Source organism: Peromyscus eremicus, chromosome 8a (genome assembly GCF_949786415.1).
Source record: "Peromyscus eremicus chromosome 8a, PerEre_H2_v1, whole genome shotgun sequence".
NCBI lineage: Eukaryota > Metazoa > Chordata > Mammalia > Rodentia > Cricetidae > Peromyscus > Peromyscus eremicus.
Window position 1 is genome coordinate 18,097,052 of NC_081423.1, and position 21,774 is coordinate 18,118,825.

The window sequence follows — 21,774 nt, forward strand, 5'->3', positions numbered from 1 at the left end:
TGAGTTCGAGGCCAGCCTGGTCTACAGAGCGAGATCCAGGACAGGCTCCAAAAGGACACAGAAACCGTCTTGAAAAAAAAAAAAAAAAATACACTTGGGTTGTGACACCTGAGTCAGAGGTCTGAAGTTGGGTGGGAGGTGGAGCCTAGCCAGGATCTCCCCAGCCAGCACTTGACTATCAGGACTCCAGAGACCAGCAGCAGTAGGAGACTGGGCAAGAAGAGGCCAGCCAGAAGGGGAATCCAGGCAGGCCCTTGTATTCCCGAACCCCCTGATGGTGGGATATGGCGGTGGATCCAGTTCACGTAGGCAGTGACTCGAGCGTAGACACCAGGCCGGTCAGGGCGGCCGCAGCCCTCACCCCAGCTGACCACGCCAGCTTGCTGCCAGGTCCCAGCCACTTGGCAGACTAGTGGCCCTCCAGAGTCATCCTGCAGGACAGGTCAGAATGAGGATGGGATACCAAGGACTTGGGGGAAAGCCCACCGTGCCTCAGGCTGTGTGATCCCGCCGTGCTCCCAGCCGGCTCACCTGGCAGGCATCCCCAGGGCCCTGGGCGCACAGCATGTCTGGCTGGATGATGGTGCCATTGGGGCTGCTGTAAGCCTGGCTGCAGGTCTCTACATCCACCACAGAGACTTCTGCCTCCTGCAGGTTGTATGGAGGCTTCAGAGGCTCTGAGAGAAAAGAAGGTTCAGGAGGAAGCTGAATAACCAGCGCTACAGTGCTGGGAGTGAGCAAGTGGCCGGCACATCCCTCCTGCAGTGACCAACCCCCGACCCCCACCCTGTGCTGGCCTTGTCAACCCCAGTCTATCAGTCAGACATGTGGATCTTGGCAGAGACCAATAGGTGATTGGCTTTTAGGAGGAACAGATGTGGCCACTAGGAGCCAGTGGTAGCACCAGTGGCTTCTGCTTCCCCCCCAGGTGGCCCTTGCCATCCCTTACCCCATGGGAGCGGGTTTCGGAAAGTGCTCCTTACCTCCCTCCCGTATATGGCCCCAGCCTGTCACCCAGCACCGCATCCCTGGGTAGAAGTCAGCTGAGGCCTCTGGGAGGCACACAGGCTGGACCCAGCTGGAGAGGGCCACAGGGGTGCCCAGCTGCACCAGGGCAATGTCTCCACTGGACCCTGGTGGTCCGGGGGGGCTAGAGTACAGGATGATCTGCTTTACAGTGGAGAAATGGGGAGACAGGGTGATCTTGAGCTCTCCCAAGTGTACCTGGTAATCAGATGAGTTCACAGACCTGGGAAGCAGGGAGAGATGTAAGTGTCCCCCTCAAACAATGATTAACCTCCCCACCACCCACCTCTGCCGATATCCAGCGTCCCACTTGTCCTCAGCTCTAGGCACAGAAACAGCTACTGTGTACCCTGGGCCTGAGCCTGGCAGTGCCTCACACCTCAGGGCCCAAGGACAGCAGCCTGTGGTCCTGCCATCTCTGGCTGGAAGGTGTCCAGCAGGCTGGGGGCCAGCAGCTGTCCTAAAACAGGGAACAGCAGTTCCAGAATCGTGCAAGATACGTAGAAGAGCTTTGCGCTGACTAGGTTTAGGATACCTCCCAAATGCAAGCTGGTTAGGAGGTCAGGATCACTCTCAAGCCCCGTGGCAGTTAAGGGCTCCTTGCCATGCACTGGCAGATGTGGGAGAGGGGACCCCACCCCCGCTGGGGCTGCACCCTGCCGCTTCAGGTGGGTGGACCTCAGTAGTTTTCTTTATTGAAGAGGAAATCTTGGACTTAAGGATGTGAGTCACAGGCTAAGCAAGGACCTGTTTGTTGTCACTGCTGCATAAGCCCAGGCAGTCAGGCCTCATCAGGTCACTCACCCAGAGAAGCAGTGGGCTGCTGTGAGCACCCATTCTGGGCTGAGCAGGGACCCTCCACACACATGCACCTTCTGCAGACGGAGGCTAGCTTGCCATGGCCATGTGCCAGCTGGGGCAGCATGGCCTCCCACAATTCGACTTCCTGCATGCGAAACCTGGGGCTGGCCACACCCTGATCCAAAGGAGGCATTGTTGGCTAGGGAATCCCAGAGACTGGCATTGTGCCCAATGCCTCTCCTCTAGGACCTCCATGATTCCCACTCCTTAGTATCTTGGGGAATCCCAATGTCTCTCCTCCCCACCTGCTGGTTCCCCTCCCCCCAGAAGCATCGTGGGTGCAGGAAATGACAATGCCCTAAAACAGTGGTTCTTAACCTTCCTAATGCTGCAACCCTTTAATACAGTTCCTTATGTTGTGGTGACCCCCAACCATAAAATTATTTTCATTGCTACTTAATAGCTGTAATTTTGCTACTGTTATGAATCCCAATGTAAATATCTTACATGAAGATGGTTTTAGGCGACCCCTGTGAAAGAGTTGTATGACCCCGGAAGGGGTCACAACCCACAGGTTGAAAACCACTGCCTTAGAAGAAGTAAGTTCGTGGATCTTGGTGTCTGAACACTGCCCCATAGGATATAGCAGGCCTCTTAGAGAGATGGTTTGGTGGGCTGGGGCAAGCAGCTTACTGCCTAGAGTTGAGGGAGTGAGAAAGGGCTGAGGGTGCTGGGAGCTATGAAGGCCAGGAGGATGGGGTGGGGGAGGGGCACCTCCCTGGTGAGAGTGGGGTTTCTTTTTAGAGTAATGTTTGGAACTAGATAGACATAACATCACAAAACACTGGAAACGTGTTAAATGCCACCAGATGCTACACTGTATTGTGGCTAAATGTGATGTAAATTTCACCTTAATTTTTTGAATGAAAAGTAGAGGCCACCCCACAGGGAAGGGCTTCACTCTTAATCTGTACGACAGAATGAAATCGGAAATTGGGTCCACGCTGATAGAAGAAATAGAAGCAGACTACATTCCCTTACCCCAGAACACCAGGTAAGTCCTAAAGAAGGCTAGCAAGATGCCCTGAGTCTCCTCTCTCCCAAGAGCAACAGCAGCAGAAGAAACGGGCGGACTGCAGGGCCAGCAGGATGCACAGGAGATGCAGAGTATCTCTCGAAGATACCAAAGAGATGCAGAGTATCTCTCGAAGATACAAAAGAGATGCAGAGTATCTCTCGAAGATACAAAAGAGATGCAGAGTATCTCTCGAAGATACAAAAGAGATGCAGAGTATCTCTCGAAGATACCAAAGAGATGCAGAGGTACAGCTTCCCAGGTGAAGCTGGCCTGTGCTCCATCAGCCAGGACACCAGAGATGCCTGGGCCGAGTACATGGCCCCCCCCAGACCAGGCCACCCTTCCCCCACCACAGCCTGTCCCTCTGTGGTCTGCGTGCCAGGACTGGTCTCTAATCCTGAAACATCTGTTGGGCACATACCTGACTGCAGAGCCTCCTGAGAGATACCTGAAGGATGGAGACAGAAAGATTAAGGGAGCTGCCCATGGGAGTGACTCTGGTACCGTGGGCCTAAGCATTGTCCCCACAATGTCCCAAGGTGGCCCTAAGGTGAATGTTCCTGCCCTGAGCAGCTAAAGCTAGGATCTAGCCGGATAGGTGGGGCCTAGCCAGATGGACGTGGCCTGGCCAGCTGCCATCCTAATCCCAGGGTAGAGTGGGACCAGCCATGGGCCATAAACAACAGCTGGGAGGCACTGAGTACTGCCCCAGCCTTGCCCCTCACAACCTCTAGGTCCTCCTGAGGAGGGTCTTACCAGGGTCTGGGCCTATAGGTGTCCCCCACACCCACACTCCAAGCCTCTATCTCCAGCAATAATGGCCAAGCTACCCAGCTGAGGGGCCCAGGCAGAGCAGAGGCCCATCATAAAGAACTTGGTTTTTGCTCCCCCTAAGCTCAGACTTCAAAGCACCCAGATCTCTCCACAGGGCTCCCAACGCTCTCAAAGCTCCAGCTGGTGGAACATAAGGTGGATCCAGGGGAAGGGCCTGAGAGGAAGCAGGCCCACTCCCACCCCAGAGCAGGATACAAATACAAGCATACAAATACAAATACCCCAAGCCAGCTCACTCACCAGGAACAGCCAGAAGCAGTAGGAGGCCACGGGGCCCCAGAGCCATGGTGTCTGCCCACAGCAGAGACAGGACCACCCCCTCCCCCTGCTCGCTCAGGACCTGCCAGTATGGGGTGGGGTAGCAATGGCCTCACCCCTGCTGCAGGTCTGGAGGGAGGAGGATGCAGGCTCCCCACCTGATCCTGTTGTACACCACGGGGAGGGGCTGTCAACTGCATTTGTCTCACACAAGGCTACACCCAGCCTTGGCAGCAAAGGCCGAGTTCAAGGACATGGAAAATAACAGGAACAGAATGGGGCCCAGCTGTCCCCACCACAGCCCCGGCTTCTCTTCCCCCAGTGTGGGGAGGAGGCCTTGCAGCCTTGGTTCTCAGAGCATGCTTCTCCCATTCTCCAGATCCTCAGCCTCCAAGGCTCCTCAGAGAGGCCCAGCCCTCTAGGACGGCACAGCCTCCTCTGTGTCCCTGTTCTCATAGCCAGCCTGGAGTCTCCTAACCCCACCCCAGATAAACAGAATCAGAACCCTGTGCAGGGCTTCTGGTCTGTCTGGAGCCTAATGGTCAGCTGACCCAGGGGTGCGGCCAGAGTCAGGAACTTCTCCCAGCTCCAAATCAGAGGGTTGGAGGGTCTCCCTGATACTTTTTAGGTAAGGAATCCCCAATTAGATGTAGAGAAACTGGTCATAGAGGATGGCTCATTCCTTCTTCAGGATGTGTGACATCACAGGGCAAATTGTGCCTGCTTCGTGCCCGCCTGTCCTGCGTGCGGCTCAAGAGTGCATGCTCAATGTTTGACCTAGAGTCAAACAAGTATGCTCTCAGCCCACCCCGTGTGACTGGCCTCCCTCAGGGAGCTGCATACCTCAGAAGGGACTGTTGAGAACATAGGACCTGCCTGCCAGTTCATCCCAACATACGGCAGGCAGTGGAGGGAAGGGAGCCATGTGTTCTTACGGAGCTATCCCAGCCAACCCAAGGAGCCTGGCGTCACTCAGGTTTTCACAGAATCAGATCCTGAGTCTTGACTCTGAACTATTCCCAGGTCCCCACAGGAGAGGACTTCAGGACCCTTACCTGTCCCACCTCCGTTTGCTTTTGGTATCTCCCCACCTGCAAAAAACCCTGTTACCTGGCTCCCCTCAACACTCATTCCAGGTCTGCTATCCAGACTAAAGCTCCATCCATGCAAGACAGGAAGGAGTGAGTTCTGTTTCCACCTGGCAGAAAAGCAAAGGGACAGGCAGCCTGGCCCTAGAGACACTCCACACCACAGAGAGAGAGAGAGAGAGAGAGAGAGAGAGAGAGAGAGAGAGAGAGAGAGAGAGAGAGAGAGAGAGAGAGAGAGAGAGAGAGAGAGAGAGCTGCCAGAGTCTCCCGTAACTGAGCCAGAGCTGAGGGCTACATCTGTCTAAAGTAGCCTGCTCAGCTGGGTACTGGCCTCTAGCTGAGACAGAGGGTCCGGGCCCTGCCCTGAAGCTCTCAGGCCTGACCCCTGTAGCCCATGGCGGGAGATGAAGCCAGTAATCACTTTTATCTGTCAACTGACTGAGCTGTGCAGAGTTGCTCTGCCAGGCTCAGATAAGGAGAAAGCCCGTCAGGAGACTAGGCTGCTCTCCCTCCCACCCTTCCTCCTTGCCCCTTGCCTGTCCCTAGATGCTTCTCACTAGGATCCTGGTCCATCTCCGACCCTGCATGGCCTCCACTGAAGGATGGCTAAATGCACTTATCCGACAGAGTGTCATCACCTGCCAGGATCCACAGTGACCCTGAGAGAGTGAGTGGGTGGCATGGAGGGACAAGGGATCGAGTTCCAGCTTTACCTTTTATTTTTGTGGTGGATACATGTTATGTTTGACATTAAAAATTAAAACTAAGAAGCTGGAGAGATGGCTCAGCAGTTAAGAGTGCGACACCCCCCACCACCACCACCAAAAGATGGCACCAAGCACCGGATGAGACAACTGACTTCATTTCCCCATCTAGAATGAGGACTCTACCCAAGAAAGGGAACGGTCCGCCCTCAGCAGTAATCGTAAAATCGTGGATGTCACCCCGCACCAGATGTTACCTCCAATGCAGAATGCTGAATGAAGACAAGGGACAAAGGGGCAGCATTGCTGACGTATGATTATGAAACATAAGCGACATTCCAGCAAACAGGGAATGACTACCCCGGTGTGGCCCACTCATGAGCCAACAGCTCCCTTCAGCTGAATGTTCCAGAAACAGACATTTGTGTGAGTAGGAATAACCATGAACACCCAAGTCCCGAGAACCTCAACTGAGAGCCCCTCAAAGTAAAGTCCATAGCAGCTAGATGTGCCACTGCATGAATTTTTTTTTTTTTTTTTTTGGTTTGGTTTTTGGTTTTTCGAGACAGGGTTTCTCTGTGTAGTTTTGGTATCTCACTGTCCTGGAACTCACTCTGTAGACCAGGCTGGCCTCGAACTCACAGAGATCCGCCTGCCTCTGTCTCCGAGTGCTGGGATTAAAGGCATGTGCCACACTGGGCGAAATTATTTTTGAGCTTTATTCTTTGAGGATGGGTTCTCACATATCCCAGGCTGGCCTCAAACTCAATTTGAAGACAAGGATGACCTTGAACTCTCGGTCTGCTTCCACGTCCCCAGTACCAGGATTGCAGGGGTGTACTAGCACACCTGCTTATATTGGTGGTGGAGGTCGAGCCAAGGTTCCCTGCAAGCTAGGCAAATACCACCACCTGAGCTACACCCCCAGGCCCCACCACGTGGGATTCTGGACAGCAGAGGCAGTAATGACGTGGACTCTATGCAGAGTGTAATGAGAAAGCAGGACGGCAAGGGGTTCCTATCAGGGCAGTCACGGAGCCATCAATGAGGCAAAGGAGATGTCTTTTGCCACGGCAGGGTGAAGATGGCCGAGCAATACCTGCAGGGGAGTGGAGGTGCACTGGCCATGCTTTGTCCCCTGGCCCGGCTGCAGTGAGTCTGGCTTCCCTCTCCATGGGTCTTTTAAGGTGTCCACGCTGTTCTCCATGTCTTAAGGGCATGATGCCTCTCACATAAAAGAAATGAGCTGTGGGCAGGCAAGACGATGGTCAGTGGGTAAAGGTGCTGACTGCCAAAGCCTGAGGACCTGAGTTGGATACCCAGAGTCCACGTAAAGGTAGAAGGAGAGGGGCCGGGCGGTGGTGGCGCACGCCTTTAATCCCAGCACTCGGGAGGCAGAGCCAGATGGATCTCTGTGAGTTCGAGGCCAGCCTGGTCTATAGAGCGAGATCCAGGACAGACACCAAAACTACACAGAGAAACCCTGTCTGGAAAAAACCAAAAAAAAAAAAAAAAAGGTAGAAGGAGAGAACTGACTACACAAAGTTGTCCTCTGGCCTCCACACATGCACTGTGGCATGCACCTATATTAAACAAGCACATGTTCGTTTTTGTGGTTTTTTTTAAGACAGAGTTTCTCAGCTGGGCGGTGGTGGCGCTCGCCTGTAATCTCAGCACTCGGGAGGCAGAGCCAGGCAGATCTCTGTGAGTTCGAGGCCAGCCTGGGCTACCGAGTGAGTTCCAGGAAAGGCGCAAAGCTACACAGAGAAACCCTGTCTCAAAAAACAAAACAAACAAACAAAAAAAGACAGGGTTTCTCTGTGTAACAGCCTTGGCTGTCCTGAAACTCTCTTTGTAGACCAGACTGACCTCAAACTCCCCTCACAGAGATCCACCTGCCTCTGCCTCGTGAGTGCTGGAACTAAAGGCGTGCGCCACTAAGCCCAGCAAACAAGCGTATGTTTGATGTGTTTAAAATACGTTTTTAAAGTGAGCTTGTGTGGAAAGAGGTTAGTCCTGGGGACAGGGGCTGGTTAGAGGCCCACCCCACTACAGTATGCCAGTCCTGTGAATAGGACCCCACAGCAAGGGCATCACAGCCTGGCCAAGGTACTCTATTTGCCCCCAGTGACACCCACAATGAGGAGATCAACCCCCACAGCTGTTCTCATGAACTTTAATGAGCCGCAGAAGAGCGTGAGTACCCTGTGCAGCCACCTGGGGTGGGAAGCGGAGGGGATGGGGGTAGCCAGGGGCTCAGAGGGATGGGAGGCGGAAGGACAGGAAGGTGGGGCTTCCACCTGGGCAGGAAGCATCCAGTTAAAGGCAATAGGGCCTGGTTCTCCTCTGACCTGGAAGCAGCTCAGGAGTTCTCAGGGACGTAGCGGTGGATCCATCCCAAGTAGTACGTCACCCGGGTGTAGATGCCAGGATGGTTGGGCTCTGCACAGCCCTCACCCCAGCTGACCACACCTGCTTGCAGCCAGGTACCCTTGACTTTGCAGACCAGCGGCCCCCCTGAGTCACCCTGGGGAAGACAGGGGCTAGCACTCCATATGGAGACTGGATGGGGTGGGGTACGGGGGAGGACACGGGACCCACCTGGCAGGAGTCCCTCTCAGTATTTCCAGCACACAGCATGTCATCACGGACAATGTGAATGTTGTCCCCTGTGTAGAGGCCAGTGTGGTACTTCCGATCACAGAGGCTGTTTTCCACAATGGGCACCTTCACTTGCTTCAGGGTATAGGGTGGCGGGAGGGACTCTGGGGTGAAAGAGGTGCAGCCTTTGGGGGAAGCTCATCAGTGACTGGCCAGCCTTGGGAACCCCTGTCCACCCTCCAATATTGGGGGCTGGGTGAGATCTAGTCCCTGCCCAACTAACTGGCAGCCATCCCCGACACATACCAGCATTATTAATGTTACCCCAGCCTGTCACCCAGCATGATGTCCCTGAGGGGAAGGTCTCCGTGGCAGGAGGCAGGGATATGGGGTGGACATGGGTGGAGACATTCACGGCGTCCTTGAGCTCCAGCAGAGCAATGTCTGCCCCAGTCTCAACTGAGTAATAGTTGGGGTGCACAATGATCCGGTTCACAGGCAGGAGTTGGTCCTCATAGTATAGATGCTGCTCACGAAGCTGCACCCGGAAGAGCTCTGGGCTTTGGATGTGCCTGGAAGAATACAGCCCTGTTTGGGAGGTTCTGAACATTGAAGCCTCAGGAACACTGGGGACTGTGGGAGAAATCTTGACACACACACACCCCATCCCCACTCCGCACCCGTGTCAGGCCCAGGGAAACTCACGGTCCCACACAGTGTGCCGCAGTGAGCACCCACTGTGGGTGGATGAGGGAGCCTCCGCAGAAATGTACCCAGTAGCTGAACTTCAGTCTCAGGCTCACTTGCCAGGGCCACTTACTCTCAGAAGCCTCTCGTCCTCCCACGATGCCCACTCGCTGCTCAGCTGGGCCTGCAAAAGGACAAGGATCAACCTCAGCATCCTGGCTTGCTCTTCCCTGTACTGGAGCAACTACCCCTGGGATTCTCCACATTCTCCCATAGCCTATGGCCTGTGAAGGTCAGACAGAGAGAGACAGGGAGGGCTCAAGGCACAACTCACGAGGGGCGGCACGCAGCAGCCTGGCCAGGAGGCACAGCATCAGCAGCAGCGGCTTCAGCATCTGGAAGAGGTGAGGAATTCAGCTTGAGTCCAGCTGGGAGACAGGGCTGGACTGGGGTTAGCAGAGTATCGAGTCCAAATGGAGTCAGGGCCCGTGAAACGGAGAGTAGGTTCAGCCAGGGAGTCTGGGGTCTGGTGCTCCAGGTCACTAAGGTCATAAGCTTGGTTACTCTGCTTCAGGGTGATGTGCAGATGCCAGGGGCTCTGGGAAAGGACTTTACCTTGGCTGTCTCCGCTGCTCTCTACTCTGTCTGCTGTCCTCTGTCTGCCCTTTTATTTTCCCAGACCAGAGTTCATGAGAGGAGGGGCATACCACCCTCCAATCCAGACACGAAGGAAATGATTGAGATCAAAGGCCCCCATGTAACAATGCCCCCACCACCCAGATGCCCTTCTGAGTCCCACAAGTCACAAGATTGAGCGCAGAAGACCAGCAACACACGCCCCGCATGGGGTCTTGGTGTTTCAGGCTATTGCAAGGCAGAGTTCTGAGATCCAGCTGGTCTCTGCTCAGGGTCCACCAGGGCTGCTGGTATTGGAGATTCCAGGGGGTCCCACCATGGGCAGAACACTGCACACTGAGGGTCTTTTTAGCTGAGTGCCCTACATCACTGAGATGACACTCCTTCCAACTGTTGAGATGAGGATTCTGTCCCCTGCCCAGGGATTCAGAGGAGATCTCAAAAAAGCTCCCTGCTCAGTGTCACCCTATAATGACATGTTGACACACTCTAACACATTTCCCAAGAGGGATACAGAACAGGAGACAGTCTGTGAGCCACCCCAAAAGGAGCAAGGGTAACAGTGCCATTCATCTTAAGTCCCCCGAGTCCTCAGGCTCAGGCTCAGCTTTCCTGGACAGTTTTAGGGAGAGAGTCACATGAGGCCCCTTGTCAGAATAGGAATCAGCCTTGTCAGGGAACAGGACCAAGTGTCCCAGCCCAAGGGGCCCTGCTCCCCCATCAGACCCAGCTCTACAGATAAATCCTGCAGTGTGTCCTGGGCCTTATCTGCCCAGCTCTCCTGATATGGAAGGCTGTTTTTTGGGCATCTGATAAGCTGAGCATTTCATCGAGCATTTCATCAGTAAGGGGCAACACTTGCAGAGGAGGAAAATCCAAGAAGGGGCTACCAGCCTCCTCCCAGAAGACACTCCACCCTAGTCACCCCTGTACCCCTCCAGGACCAGGATGACCACGGTCTTACCTGCCCATCCACCTCACCACCTGGCTTCTCTGGCCTGCAAATCAGAGTTTTACAGCCCTCTCCTCACCTTGAGCTCTAGTCCATCACCAGCTTGGTCCCCACTGCCACCTCCTGGGTTTCTCTGAGGATTGCCCTGCCCCATTCTCTGCACACCCCAGAGGTATATTCAACTTGGACATATTCCTTGCACAGCACAGGGCAGACTCCCTTTCTAACAAGATGTCCCCAGCGCTCTCAAACAGGATGCTGACAAGACAGAACCGCAGGAATCCAGAGGTGTCAAGGGAGAGGGTATCCTAGGGACACAGGGGAGGCTCCAAACCTAGAGGACCAAGAGGGGTTAGGCCTGCAGGCACCATTGAATCAGGGGCTGTGGATCTGGGTACTCCAAGGAATTGTGATTGGTTCAAGCCCAAGAGATTAACTAGTTAGGAGCTCATGTAAGGAGGTGAGCGTGGTGGCCCACAGGTGTGATCCCAGGAGGATGGTTGAGATCTGGATTACATAGCAAGATCCTGGTTCAAAACAAAAATCAAAGAGCAAGGCTTAGCCAGGCGATGGTGGTGCACACCTTTAATCCCAGCTCTTGGGAGGCAGAGGCAGGCGAATCTCTGTGAGTTTGAGGCCAGCCTGATCTACAAATGAGTCCACGACAGTCAGGGCTACACAGAAAAACCCTGTCTCAAAAAAACAAACAGAAAAAAAAAAAAAGGCAGGGCTTTCTCGATTTCTCAGCCTCGCAGATTCTGAGAGAATGTATTGCTAGTATCTCTCTACCCTGGAATCTGAAGAGAAAGTTCCGCCTCAAAAAGAGGATGATAGATAACATGATCTAGATCTGCATCAAGGATGTTCTAGAAGCGGAAAGCTCTTTAAATGTGAACTTTCCAAATGTAACTGAAAATAATAGATGTGTTAGAGTAACCACAGAACAAGACAGTGTATTATCCTACAGCCAGTGTTAGCAAATAGTTTTGGCTTCTGAGTTTATTTTCCAATTGCTGGTGAAGTCGGATTGTAAGCTGATTTTGTGCGTTATTGCCTTACTCGATTTGGGTATCCCTGCATTTGCAGAACCCTGAGACTTTCCTATGTTACAACCATCTGGAGTTATCTACAAAGCCTAGTTTGTGCCTCATGCCACAGTTCTCAGTGTCTCCAGAAGAGGGCATACCAGACCAGGGAGGAGACTGTGGAGCACCCCACTGGGCCTCCTGCCCAGGTGCAAGGCTAACTGGGGCTCCCCTAAGCTACCTGACTCTTATGTGGTGACATTGAGCCCAGGCTATGTAGGGACCTCACGGGGTTGTAGTAGAAACCCCTAGGGTGAGCAAGCATAAACGGGGTGAACCAGGATGGGCAGACCCTCTACATGAGACCATGGCAGGTAATTGCACTCTAAGCCTCAGTTTTCCCCATGGAAAGAAAGGGCAGGACTACCCAGATTCTGAGCTGGAGGCAGAACCAGGGCTGCTGGAGCTCTAAACTTAACCAGTGTGTGAACTGTGACCTTTGCCCTCCTCTTTGCTTGGAGGAGGGGCGGGAGGGTGATGTAGACCAGCAGTCCAAGATGGGAAGGAAGTAAACCTGGGGACCCTTTAGGGGAGAGTTGTGACCAAGAGCTTGCAGTTTCCATTGTAGCTATAGAAACATGGATATGAGGCGTGAGTGTGTGAGCGTGGATGTTGTACACACGGAATGTGTTGTAGAGTGCTGTCCTGCCAGCCTGACGCCAGCATCTTCATCAGAACAGCTGTAACTGATTACAAGAGCCTCCCAAGATCAGGCTTGACTGTTGATTCCTCCATAGAAGAAGGGATAGAGAGGGTCATTGGTCTCTCTGGCCATTTATTTGTATGCAGTTATACCCTAACTGCACATAGCCCCCTGGGTTGCGGAGGTACTACTGTATACAGAATATGGCAGGTTGACTGGGGGAGGGGGAATGTTGAGGCGAGAATGTTAGGTGGTGCAACTGCTTTGGGGTCACGTACCCTCCCATAAGTAATCCTTTATCTACATTCTGTACGCAAGTCCAAGAAACACACTGGTTCCCCAAGTCTGACTTTGGAATTATACGTTGGTTCGTCGTTAGTGCACTTACAAGGAGGCGATTGGAGTTTGCTTAAATCTCCCCAGAGAAAGAGCTCACTTGACAGTATGTGTGCTTGTGTGTACTGCATCAGCACATGTATGTGCCTGGGTATTGTGTGAGCACACACATGTGTATTTCCTAACTTTGTCCCCTGAGAAGGGACAAAAGTGCAGACACCTCAAGAGCTACATATAGCATCCATCCCCAGGGTCAGCCCAGGGTACAGGGTGAGTTCCATGCAGGGACTGGGTTGTTGGATCATGTCTCAGATAAACAAGATGCAGTGTTGGCCTCCACACCAGCCCCTGATGGCCCTTAGCCTCTACTCATAAGGCTGTGTTCCATGTGTGACAGTACTCGATTGAAGAAGAGTCAGCCCCGGCACTGTGCGCACGCCTGAGCTACACACTTGACAAGCAGGGCCCTCCCTCTCTTGGAGAGTCTCTCATTAGGAGGATGTGCCTCAGGGAGCATGGAATCTGCCTCAGTCAGAAGAGTGCAGTTGTCCCCAGCCCTAGCTACCCCTACCTGGGAACCAGAAATCTGATGTCATGGGGATCAAGGACTCACAGAAATTGCTTATTCTGTGGGTGCCCATGGGAGGAGGAGGTCCTTACCTGTCTCAACACAGTTTCCCTCCAGCACTGGGGACCCCGTCTCCTCATCTTCATCCAACCAGACGGATGGCAGCAGAAGAGTAGCCCTGAAGGGATGCATCTGCCCTCCACCATGGACAAGGCTGACAAATGTCTCCAACAGAGTCCCATTGATAACAGGTGCCCCTGATGGGATGATGCCAGGGTATTTCTCCTCTTTGGGGTTGCCTCCAGACCTACAACTGCCATCTAATCACAAAGAGCCTTTGGACAAATGCATTACATTCACAATAGCATCTGGCTCTGGCCAGCAGTCTTGGAGAGTATGAAGACAAGGGAATACCAAAGAAGAAAAAATATGAGCATTTGGAAACCCCATTACAGCTCTGCTGTTGGTCAGGTATTTAAACCAGATGTAGGGAGACAAAAGTAATCCAGTGACTTATGGCAACCTGGACGGGGCATTAGAAGACAAGATGTAACTTGTCATCATGGATTCTGGTGTAATGTCATCTCATGGTGGTCTGAGAGATGGTCACATTAGACATGCCTTCCAGACCCCAAACTTGCTGTCCTGACCTATGTGTGGAAATGTGTTACTCCACTCCCTAGCCTCACTTCCCGCCCTGCTTTGTAATTTCATCATGGAGTGCAGAGTTCACCTTCTGGCCTCGGGGGCTCTGTCTGAGTTCTTGGTGCTCTGTGTGGACTTGTGGAGCTTTGTTTTTCTTTCAACATGGTTTGTCAACACCCCATGTGTTTCGATGTGTTGTGTCTTCATTTCGCGTATCTCTCTGTCTTTCTAGCTTTACCTGTGATTTCTTCTTTGGCCCACTGATTAAGACTGTCTGTAATGGCTGGGCAGTGGTAGCACACGTCTTTGATCTCAGCACTCAGGAGGCAGAGGCAGGTGAATCTCTGTGAGTTCAAGGCCAGCCTGGTCTATAAAGCAAGTTCCAGGACAGCTAAAGCTACATAGAGAGACCCTGTCACCAAAAATAAAAAAATAAAAATAAAATAAAATAAAAAGCCATAGACCTTTTTTTTCTTTTTGGTTTTTTGAGACAGATTTTCTCTATGTAGCCCTGGCTGTCCTGGAACTTGCTCTGTAAACCAGGCTGACCTCAAATACATAGAGTTCTTCCTGACTCTGCCTCCCAAGTGCTGAGATTAAAGGTGTGGGTCACCATACCTGATTTAATTAATGCCCCAAATCTTAATCCCCTTGCACACACAGTGGTCCATTATTCATTTCTAGCATCATCCCAGTGTGCCCAAAGAGGATGCATCTTAGAGGTTCTTTCTCAGGCTACACAGTGACACAGGTTTCTCCTCTCTAGGACTATCACTGACCCGAACAAAGTTAGAGTACAGTATCTCAAGTAGTACCTTTATTACCATGACCACCTGCTTTGTGTGGGCCAGCTCATCACACACTCTGAGTTCTATACTGTTCAGGATCTGGCAGACATCACCCTGCTGGAACTCAAGGACCCTGTGAATATTTCCGGCTATGTCTCCCTAGCTCCTTCCCTGCTGCCTCATAGACCTCCCCTCAGGGACACTGTGCTGGGTGATAGGCCAGGTGACATTGCCAATGATGGTATGTGGCAGGGACAGCTGAGGGCTAGACAGGCGAGGGCCTGGTCATGCCACATCCTCAGCACTGGGGGTTTCCTTCCAACAAGTTGACTTGGGGAGTAGAAATCTGAAGACCTAGGAAGTGGGAAGGTATCAGAACAGAGCTTTCAAGTCCCATAAGCCAGGATACCCCGGGGTAGCTAGGACAAGCCATTTGGTACCTGAAGTCTTAGTCTCTCCATGTCTGAAGAGGCTACAGTCAATTTGTGTTGTAGGAATCGGGTTGAGGAAGAGAGAGACAGGGCTTATCAACACTGTCACACACCTGAAGAAAGAAGCTGGCCTCAACTGTGCGAAGACCAGCATTTCATGGGCTGTCACCCAGGCCACAAATGTGGTGTGGGTGTGGACAGGGCCCTTGGGTGCCTCCAGCACCAGTTTCTCTTCTCTCAAGTGCTCTTGCTGCTGCTGCTTCCTCTTCTTGCTCTCCTCCTCCTCCTCCTCCTCCTCCTCCTCCTCCTCCTTCTTTTATTTATTTTATATATTTTTTTATTTTTATGACAAGTCAGAGCAGAACTTTAGGGACTGGGCTGTGAGCAGGCCCTGGCTATGGACCTCAGGATTCTGGGATCCTTGGGACAGGATCCAAGCTCCCCATACACAGAGGTCAGGGGGAACGGTGTCCAGGGCCAGGGCTCCACTGAACTTTTCTACCCAACCTAGGCCGGAGCCAGCCATGCTAAGGGCAGATGATGGCCTTTGACCCTGCCCTCCACCAACCAGATGGCTCTCTGATGACCCCCAGGACTGTCCTCCTTCTCTGATTAAGGTCAGAAATCCAGGTCCAGCCTGGAGGAAGAAACCAGGTTGGCAGAGCCTAGTGCAGCAGGCCTGGTTCAAGGAGACACTCACCAGCACGATTATCCCCAGAGAACAGGGTTAGCTGAGCCCACCCCAGCCCCCTGGGACCCTGCCCACCATGACGACCTTTCTTTCACCCACAGTTAGACTGCCACTGCCATTTCCCTAAGGAAGGTGCAAGTTCCCATTGTGGAGACCACCTTTGTGATTTGAAGTGTCACAAAGGTCTCAACACAGGGGACAATGTTCATATTGTCCATGATGACATGCTGTGTGCTGGGAGTGAAAAACACGACTCCTGAGAGGTGATCCCCTGTCCCCTCATGGTCCTGCCACCTCTACCAAGCCTTAACAAGAGTACTGACCCCTGTTCTCTCTAGGGTGACTCCAGAAGACTTTTGGTCTGCACATAAAAGATACCTAGCTGCAGGTAGATGTGATCAGCTGGACTGATGGCTGTGCACAGTCAACAGACCTGGCATCTACACTCAGGTCACACATTACTTGGACTGGACCCACCACTATGTCCCCCAAGGACTCCTGAATCACTTCCAGGGTCAGGGAAGAACCAGATGCCTGCTGTTCCCAACACACTGCTTCCTGCCCAGGCGGCATCCTTGCCTTCCTGTCGTTCCACCTTCCCTGTCCTTCTGCTCCCCATCACCATCCCTGACCACTCCTGACCCTGCCACCCAGGCACCTACAGTGTGCAGTCAGCCGCCTTCAATGGCTCATTAAAGTGCGTGAAAGTAGCCATGGATTTTGCTGTATTGCTACTTGAGGTTCTCAGGTGATTGCTGTTACTGTGCACATAGGTGTACTGTGTCTGGAACCTCCTCCCAAGGGACATGGCTGGGATCTTGGGGTGCTGGATCTCCATTTGTCTAGACAACAGAAAACTGCCCCCTTGGGGAAATGTCAGAAAAGTGACAAGTGCTTGTCCTTGCTGTTGTTGATACTGACTGTCCCTCGTCATTTCTGTGTGTGTGTGCTTTCGTGCGTTAGAAGTCAACCTTAGGTATCTTTTTTTCTTTCTTTCCTTTCTTTCTTTTTTTGTGGTTTTTTTGTTGTTGTTGTTTTTGTTTTTGTTTTTTTTGTTTTCGAGACAGGGTTTCTCTGTGTAGTTTTGGTGCCTGTCAGGAACTCGTTCTGTAGACCAGGCTGGCCTTGAACTCACAGAGATCTGCCTGGCTCTGCCTCCTGAGTGCTGGGATTAAAGGCGTGCACCACCGCTGCCTGGCTTGTGTCATTTTTTTAAACAAGGTCTCTTGCCTGGGGCTTGCTCAGTTAGCCTAGACTAGCTCATCCATGTGCCCAAAGGTCTCCATTTCCCAGCCACAGGATCACAGGTGTGCCCCCGTGCTCAGCTTTTATGTGGATTCTTGAAAGCCAAGTTCAGGTTCTCACTCTTACAAGACACACACTCTGCCAGCCGCGCCATCCCCCGGCCCTGCTGTGGTCCAATGGAGGCTTTACTGACACTGAGGAAATATCACGTGGGACACACACACCCTGACTGCCGGAATTTCATACCCAAAGGACCATGTCCTCATGCTTGTCTCACCTGATGTCACACATGTACCAGTTGTCCCCTGTTTCCCAATGCTTCTTTATTAGATTTTTTTTTTAAGATCCAGTCTCACTGTGTAGCCCAAGCTGACAACCAACTCATGATCATCCTGCTTCAGCTTCCCGAGTGCAGGGACCACAGATCCACACCACATCCAGCAGTGCTGGGACCACAGATGTGCACCACATCTAGCAGTACAGGGACCACAGATGCACACTACATCCAGCAGTACAGGGACCACAGATGCACACCACATCCAGCAGTACAGGGACCACAGATGCACACCACATCCAGCAGTGCTGGGACCACAGATGCGCACCACATCCAGCAGTGCTGGGATCACAGATGTGCACCACATCCAGCAGTACAGGGACCACAGATCCACACCACATCCAGCAGTGCTGGGACCACAGATCCACACCACATCCAGCAGTGCTGGGATCACAGGTGTGCACCACATCCAATATCTTTTTTTTTTAATTTTATTTTATGTGCATTGGTGCCTTGCCTGCATGTATGTCTATGTGATGGTGTCAGATCTTGGAGTTACAGACAGTTGTTAGCTACTATGTGGGTGCTGGGAATTGAACCCAGGTCCTCTGGAAAAGCAGTCAGTACTCTTAACTGCCAAGCCATCTGTCCAGCCCATCACACCCAGCATCTTTATTAGACATTTTTGGGGCTTCCTGGCTTACATCCTTATAAATAACGTCAGGATTGCTCGAGATCCTAGGGCTGCTCAAGTCTGAGGCTGCCCCCTGCTGGCAGGTCTCCAGTGAAGTCTATGACAATGCCACTCTGTCGATAGAGAGGTGGTTTCTGGATTGGCCAGCACTGGATTCACATGTGAGACTGTATGACCCAGGACAGCTTGGCCACACTGCTGCCATGACCAACTTAATAAAAACCAGCTAAAAAGTAGGCCTGAGTTTCGGTTTATTGGCAGGCAGCACCCGGATCCAGGAAAAAGCCATAAACTGACACCACCCAGGGAAGGGCCAATATCTAAGGGGAAGTACCTGACATTCCAAACATTCTAACCATTAGATAAGATCAACACATGTCCCTGAGCCCAGCACACACCTATTCCCCTTTTGCCAAGATAACCCTAGACAAATGTCAGCCAATCAGGGTCCTGAACCCTGGAAATCCCCTCACCCTCAACCTCTACCATGATAAAAAAAAAAAAAAAAAAAAAAAAAAAAAACCTACCCCCCTAAAAAAAGGGGGACTGGAGAGATAGCTCAGCAGTTAAGAGCACCAGTTGCTCTTCCAGAAAACCTGGGTTCAATTCCCAGCACCCACATGGCAGCTCACAACTGTCTGTAAGTCCAGTTCCAGGGGCCCTGACACCAGTGGCTAAATACCAATGCACATAAAATAAAGTTAAATTTAAAAAATATTAAAAAAAAAACTTATCCCACCTGTAGGGGACCCACTCCCACCTTTTACAGGGTTTCTATGAGGAGAAGAGAGACATAAGGTATTAGTAGACAGAAAGACAGGATAGCTTTGGGAGGACCTGGATCAAAATCCACCTGCCCCTTCTATCTCTTCAAAAGAGCTTTTTTTTTTTTTTTGGTTTTTTCAAGACAGGACTGTAGCCCAGGCAGGCCTCGAACTCACAGAGATCTGCCTGCCTCTACCTCCCGAGTGCTGGGATTCACCGCTCGGCTCTAAAGGGCTTTTTATAGGAATACCAAGGGGTGGGGCAAAAGACCTCCCGCTTGCTAGGTCAAAGCGTACCACACAGCCAAGTGCAGACCCCTCCAAACACCTGGTAATCATGCACATGGTCAATCCATCCCCTTATGCAGCCCTGCTGGGTAAAGCAAGCTCAGATCTCACTGAGGAACCTCTGTGGGCTCCCACACCCACCCAGTCTCGGGGCTGTCTGCTCTTACTACTGCGTTGGACAGACAGAGAGTCCAAGCTTGAGCTTGAAATAAAGGCTCTTTGCTTTTCTATATGGGATTTGGTCTCTGTGGTGGTCTTTGGGGGTTCCCCGAGATCTGGGCATAACAAGACAACATGAATTGTGCCTCCATAATGAGGCATATACATACTACAGCATATGCAGTGGTATTTGCCAAGATAGGATGAACACATCATTGGCCTCTTCAAAAAGTAGCTCAATTTTTAAACCAGTTTAACAGCACAGCTTCCCTTGCTGTTTCTGTACACTGAGGTTCCTTCCTCTCCTGTGCTCTTAACATGGGAGGGGGCTGCAATTAGAGACAGAAGATTTCAGTTTTGTGGCAGTATTCTCTCTCTCCCCTCTCTCTCTCATCTCTCTGGCTCTCTGAAACTACTTCTATGGAGCCAACATCTGTCCCCAACTAACAAACGACCTCACAGCCAGCCAAAGGGTAGAGTTAGAGGCTTCCAGGAGTCTGCTGTTCACTATACAGGAAGAGTCTCCTCCTGTGTGTGCTGGTTTGGATGAGAATGGCCTCTCTCTCTCTCTCTCTCTCTCTCTCTCTCTCTCTCTCTCTCTCTCTCTCTCTCTCTCTCTCTTTCTACCTGTTGCCTGTAGATCAGGATGTAAAGCTCTCAACTACTGCTCATCACCATGGTCTTCTTTGTGCCATAGTGCTCATGGACTAACCCTCTAAACCTGTAATCAAGCTGGGCAGTGGTGGTACACACCTTTAATCCCAGCACTCAGGAGGCAGAGGCTGCAAGGCCAGCCTGGGCTACAGAGTGAGTTCCAAGATGGCCAGGGCTACACAGAGAACCCTGTCTTGGAAAAAAAAAAAAAACCCTGTAAGCAGGCCCCCAATTAAATGCTTTATTTTATGAGTGCCTTGGTCATGATGTCTCTTCACAGCAATAGAACAGTGACTTAGGTTCCTGAGGAGGACCTGGGTTGACTCTACATAGCCAGCCTGCCTACTCTGACAGCTCTGTGTGCACATCCTTAACACCCTGCAACTCCCAATCATGTGAAGAGGATGCCTTCGCTCATATCCTCTTCTCCATGGATTGTCACTGTCCATGTCCGGGGGGGGGGGGGGGGGACAACTTTCTGAGAATTCTGCCATATAGTGTGTGTGATGGGCTCAGAGAGAACAAAGGTTAGGCCCTAAAAACCTGGAGCTCCAAGTATGAGGTCCACAGACAGGCTGGGTTAGGGGCACAGGGCAGGCACTACGCTGGCTTTCATCTCTGTGCGTGTCAGAGAGATACATCTCAGCCCAGCAATCATTTACAGACACATGCTCAACGCTCCTGGTTGGGATCAAAGGGCAGCCAAGGCCAGTGAGCAGCCTGGAGGAGGGCACAGCTCCAGCCTCAGTCTTGTACAGAATCCCGGAGACAGAAAGACCAGGGCCCTAAGAGCAAGTTACCACTGTGGTCCACAGCAAACTTATTTAGTCCATGACCCTGGGAGACCCCAGTAGTTGGGATGGGGTAACCAAAGCCAGGTTGTGACCTCCCTCTGTCCTTCCATCTGGTGAGGACAAAGGCCACACTTGTCACTGGTTGTTGAGGGAATGCACGGATGCACAGATGGAATTTCTTCCTCCACAGCAGACCTGGAATCCAGAGTGTCAAGAACTTGGTGAGAAACTAAGTGAGAAAGTGAAGAGGAAACCAGGTCCCTAATATTAGAGGCAAATGGAAGTGGGACAGGGGAGGGCCCTAAAGGGAACCTGCAATGGCTCTAGGGTTCAGGATTTGGGGAGATACGTTACATGAAGGATACATCCCTAAAACTGGGTGACATCAGGTTCCTGGACCAGATGGGATGGCCTGTGGGGACACATCTGTACTAGGATGAGCTGACAGCTCCTACCTCCCCAAATAGCCCCTCCTTAGATCTGCACCTAAGGGAGCCAGTGCTCTGACTGTCTTCCAGAGTGGGCTCATGCATCACCAGATCAAACATTTAGTGTGCATTCTTTTTTTTTTAAGATGTATTTTATTTTTAATGATGTGGGGAGAGCCTTACGTGCGCTCATGAGTGCAGATGCTCACAGAGGCCAGAAGAGAGCATTAGATGCCCTGGAGCTGGAATTACAGCCGTTGTAAACCACCCATACTTGCTTGGGTTGTCTACAAAAGCAGTGCATACTCTCAACTGCTGAGTCAGCCCTCCAGCACCTACTGTGCAATCCTGAGCCTTGGCTGTGGGTCAGGCAGGCCCGAAACAGCCACATCCTGCCCTATGATGTCATGTATAGGAGGAGGACTGAACAATTCTCCCCAGCCTCAGTTCCCCAACACCTAGAGGGGATCGCTGATCTAGAGGGTATCAGTGGAACCCTCCAACCCTGACCTGAGATTTGGAACTGAGGAAAGTCCTATACTCCGCATTCTGGCCACACCCTTGGTCGTTAGGCCCCAGCCAGACAGGAAGTCTTGCTCGGGCAGCTAGAGACTTGACCCCT

The 21,774-nt window shown here is 52.0% G+C and overlaps 2 protein-coding genes and 1 pseudogene across 2 annotated transcripts; 1 reads left to right on the forward strand and 2 right to left on the reverse strand.

Moving 5' to 3' along the window:
• Positions 1 to 113: 113 nt before the first annotated feature.
• Positions 114 to 4,025, reverse strand: Tpsg1 (tryptase gamma 1). The gene is made up of 6 exons (XM_059269242.1): positions 3,980 to 4,025; positions 3,327 to 3,353; positions 1,831 to 2,002; positions 984 to 1,249; positions 532 to 677; positions 114 to 431 (listed from the first exon to the last, which is right to left on the reverse strand). The coding sequence occupies exons 1-6, from the start codon at positions 4,023 to 4,025 to the stop codon at positions 114 to 116; spliced, it is 975 nt and encodes a 324-aa protein (XP_059125225.1).
• Positions 4,026 to 7,998: 3,973 nt separating this feature from the next.
• LOC131915938 (tryptase beta-2-like) lies at positions 7,999 to 9,690 on the reverse strand. Its single transcript, XM_059269243.1, has 5 exons — positions 9,412 to 9,690; positions 9,096 to 9,261; positions 8,697 to 8,962; positions 8,391 to 8,554; positions 7,999 to 8,316 (listed from the first exon to the last, which is right to left on the reverse strand). Exons 1-5 carry the CDS (start codon positions 9,470 to 9,472, stop codon positions 8,152 to 8,154), a joined length of 822 nt encoding a protein of 273 aa, XP_059125226.1. The 5' UTR covers positions 9,473 to 9,690; the 3' UTR covers positions 7,999 to 8,151.
• Positions 9,691 to 13,501: 3,811 nt separating this feature from the next.
• On the forward strand, positions 13,502 to 16,604 carry LOC131916532 (tryptase-like; annotated as a pseudogene).
• Positions 16,605 to 21,774: the final 5,170 nt, after the last annotated feature.

What these genes read in the sequence shown, in the direction of transcription:
- Tpsg1 (XM_059269242.1), bottom strand. Translation starts at nt 4,025, where the DNA reads ATGGCTCTGGGGCCCCGTGGCCTCCTACTGCTTCTGGCTGTTCCTG. An exon ending in GCAGCCCACTGCTTCTCTGG is followed by an intron (nt 1,250 to 1,830) that starts GTGAGTGACCTG and finishes CCTGCTTCCCAG; the next exon opens with GTCTGTGAACTCATCTGATT. An exon ending in GCCCTGGGGATGCCTGCCAG is followed by an intron (nt 432 to 531) that starts GTGAGCCGGCTG and finishes CCTGTCCTGCAG; the next exon opens with GATGACTCTGGAGGGCCACT.
- LOC131915938 (XM_059269243.1), bottom strand. Translation starts at nt 9,472, where the DNA reads ATGCTGAAGCCGCTGCTGCTGATGCTGTGCCTCCTGGCCAGGCTGCTG. An exon ending in GCTGCTGCGTGCCGCCCCTC is followed by an intron (nt 9,262 to 9,411) that starts GTGAGTTGTGCC and finishes GTCCTTTTGCAG; the next exon opens with GCCCAGCTGAGCAGCGAGTG. An exon ending in GGGTAACATTAATAATGCTG is followed by an intron (nt 8,555 to 8,696) that starts GTATGTGTCGGG and finishes CTTTCACCCCAG; the next exon opens with AGTCCCTCCCGCCACCCTAT.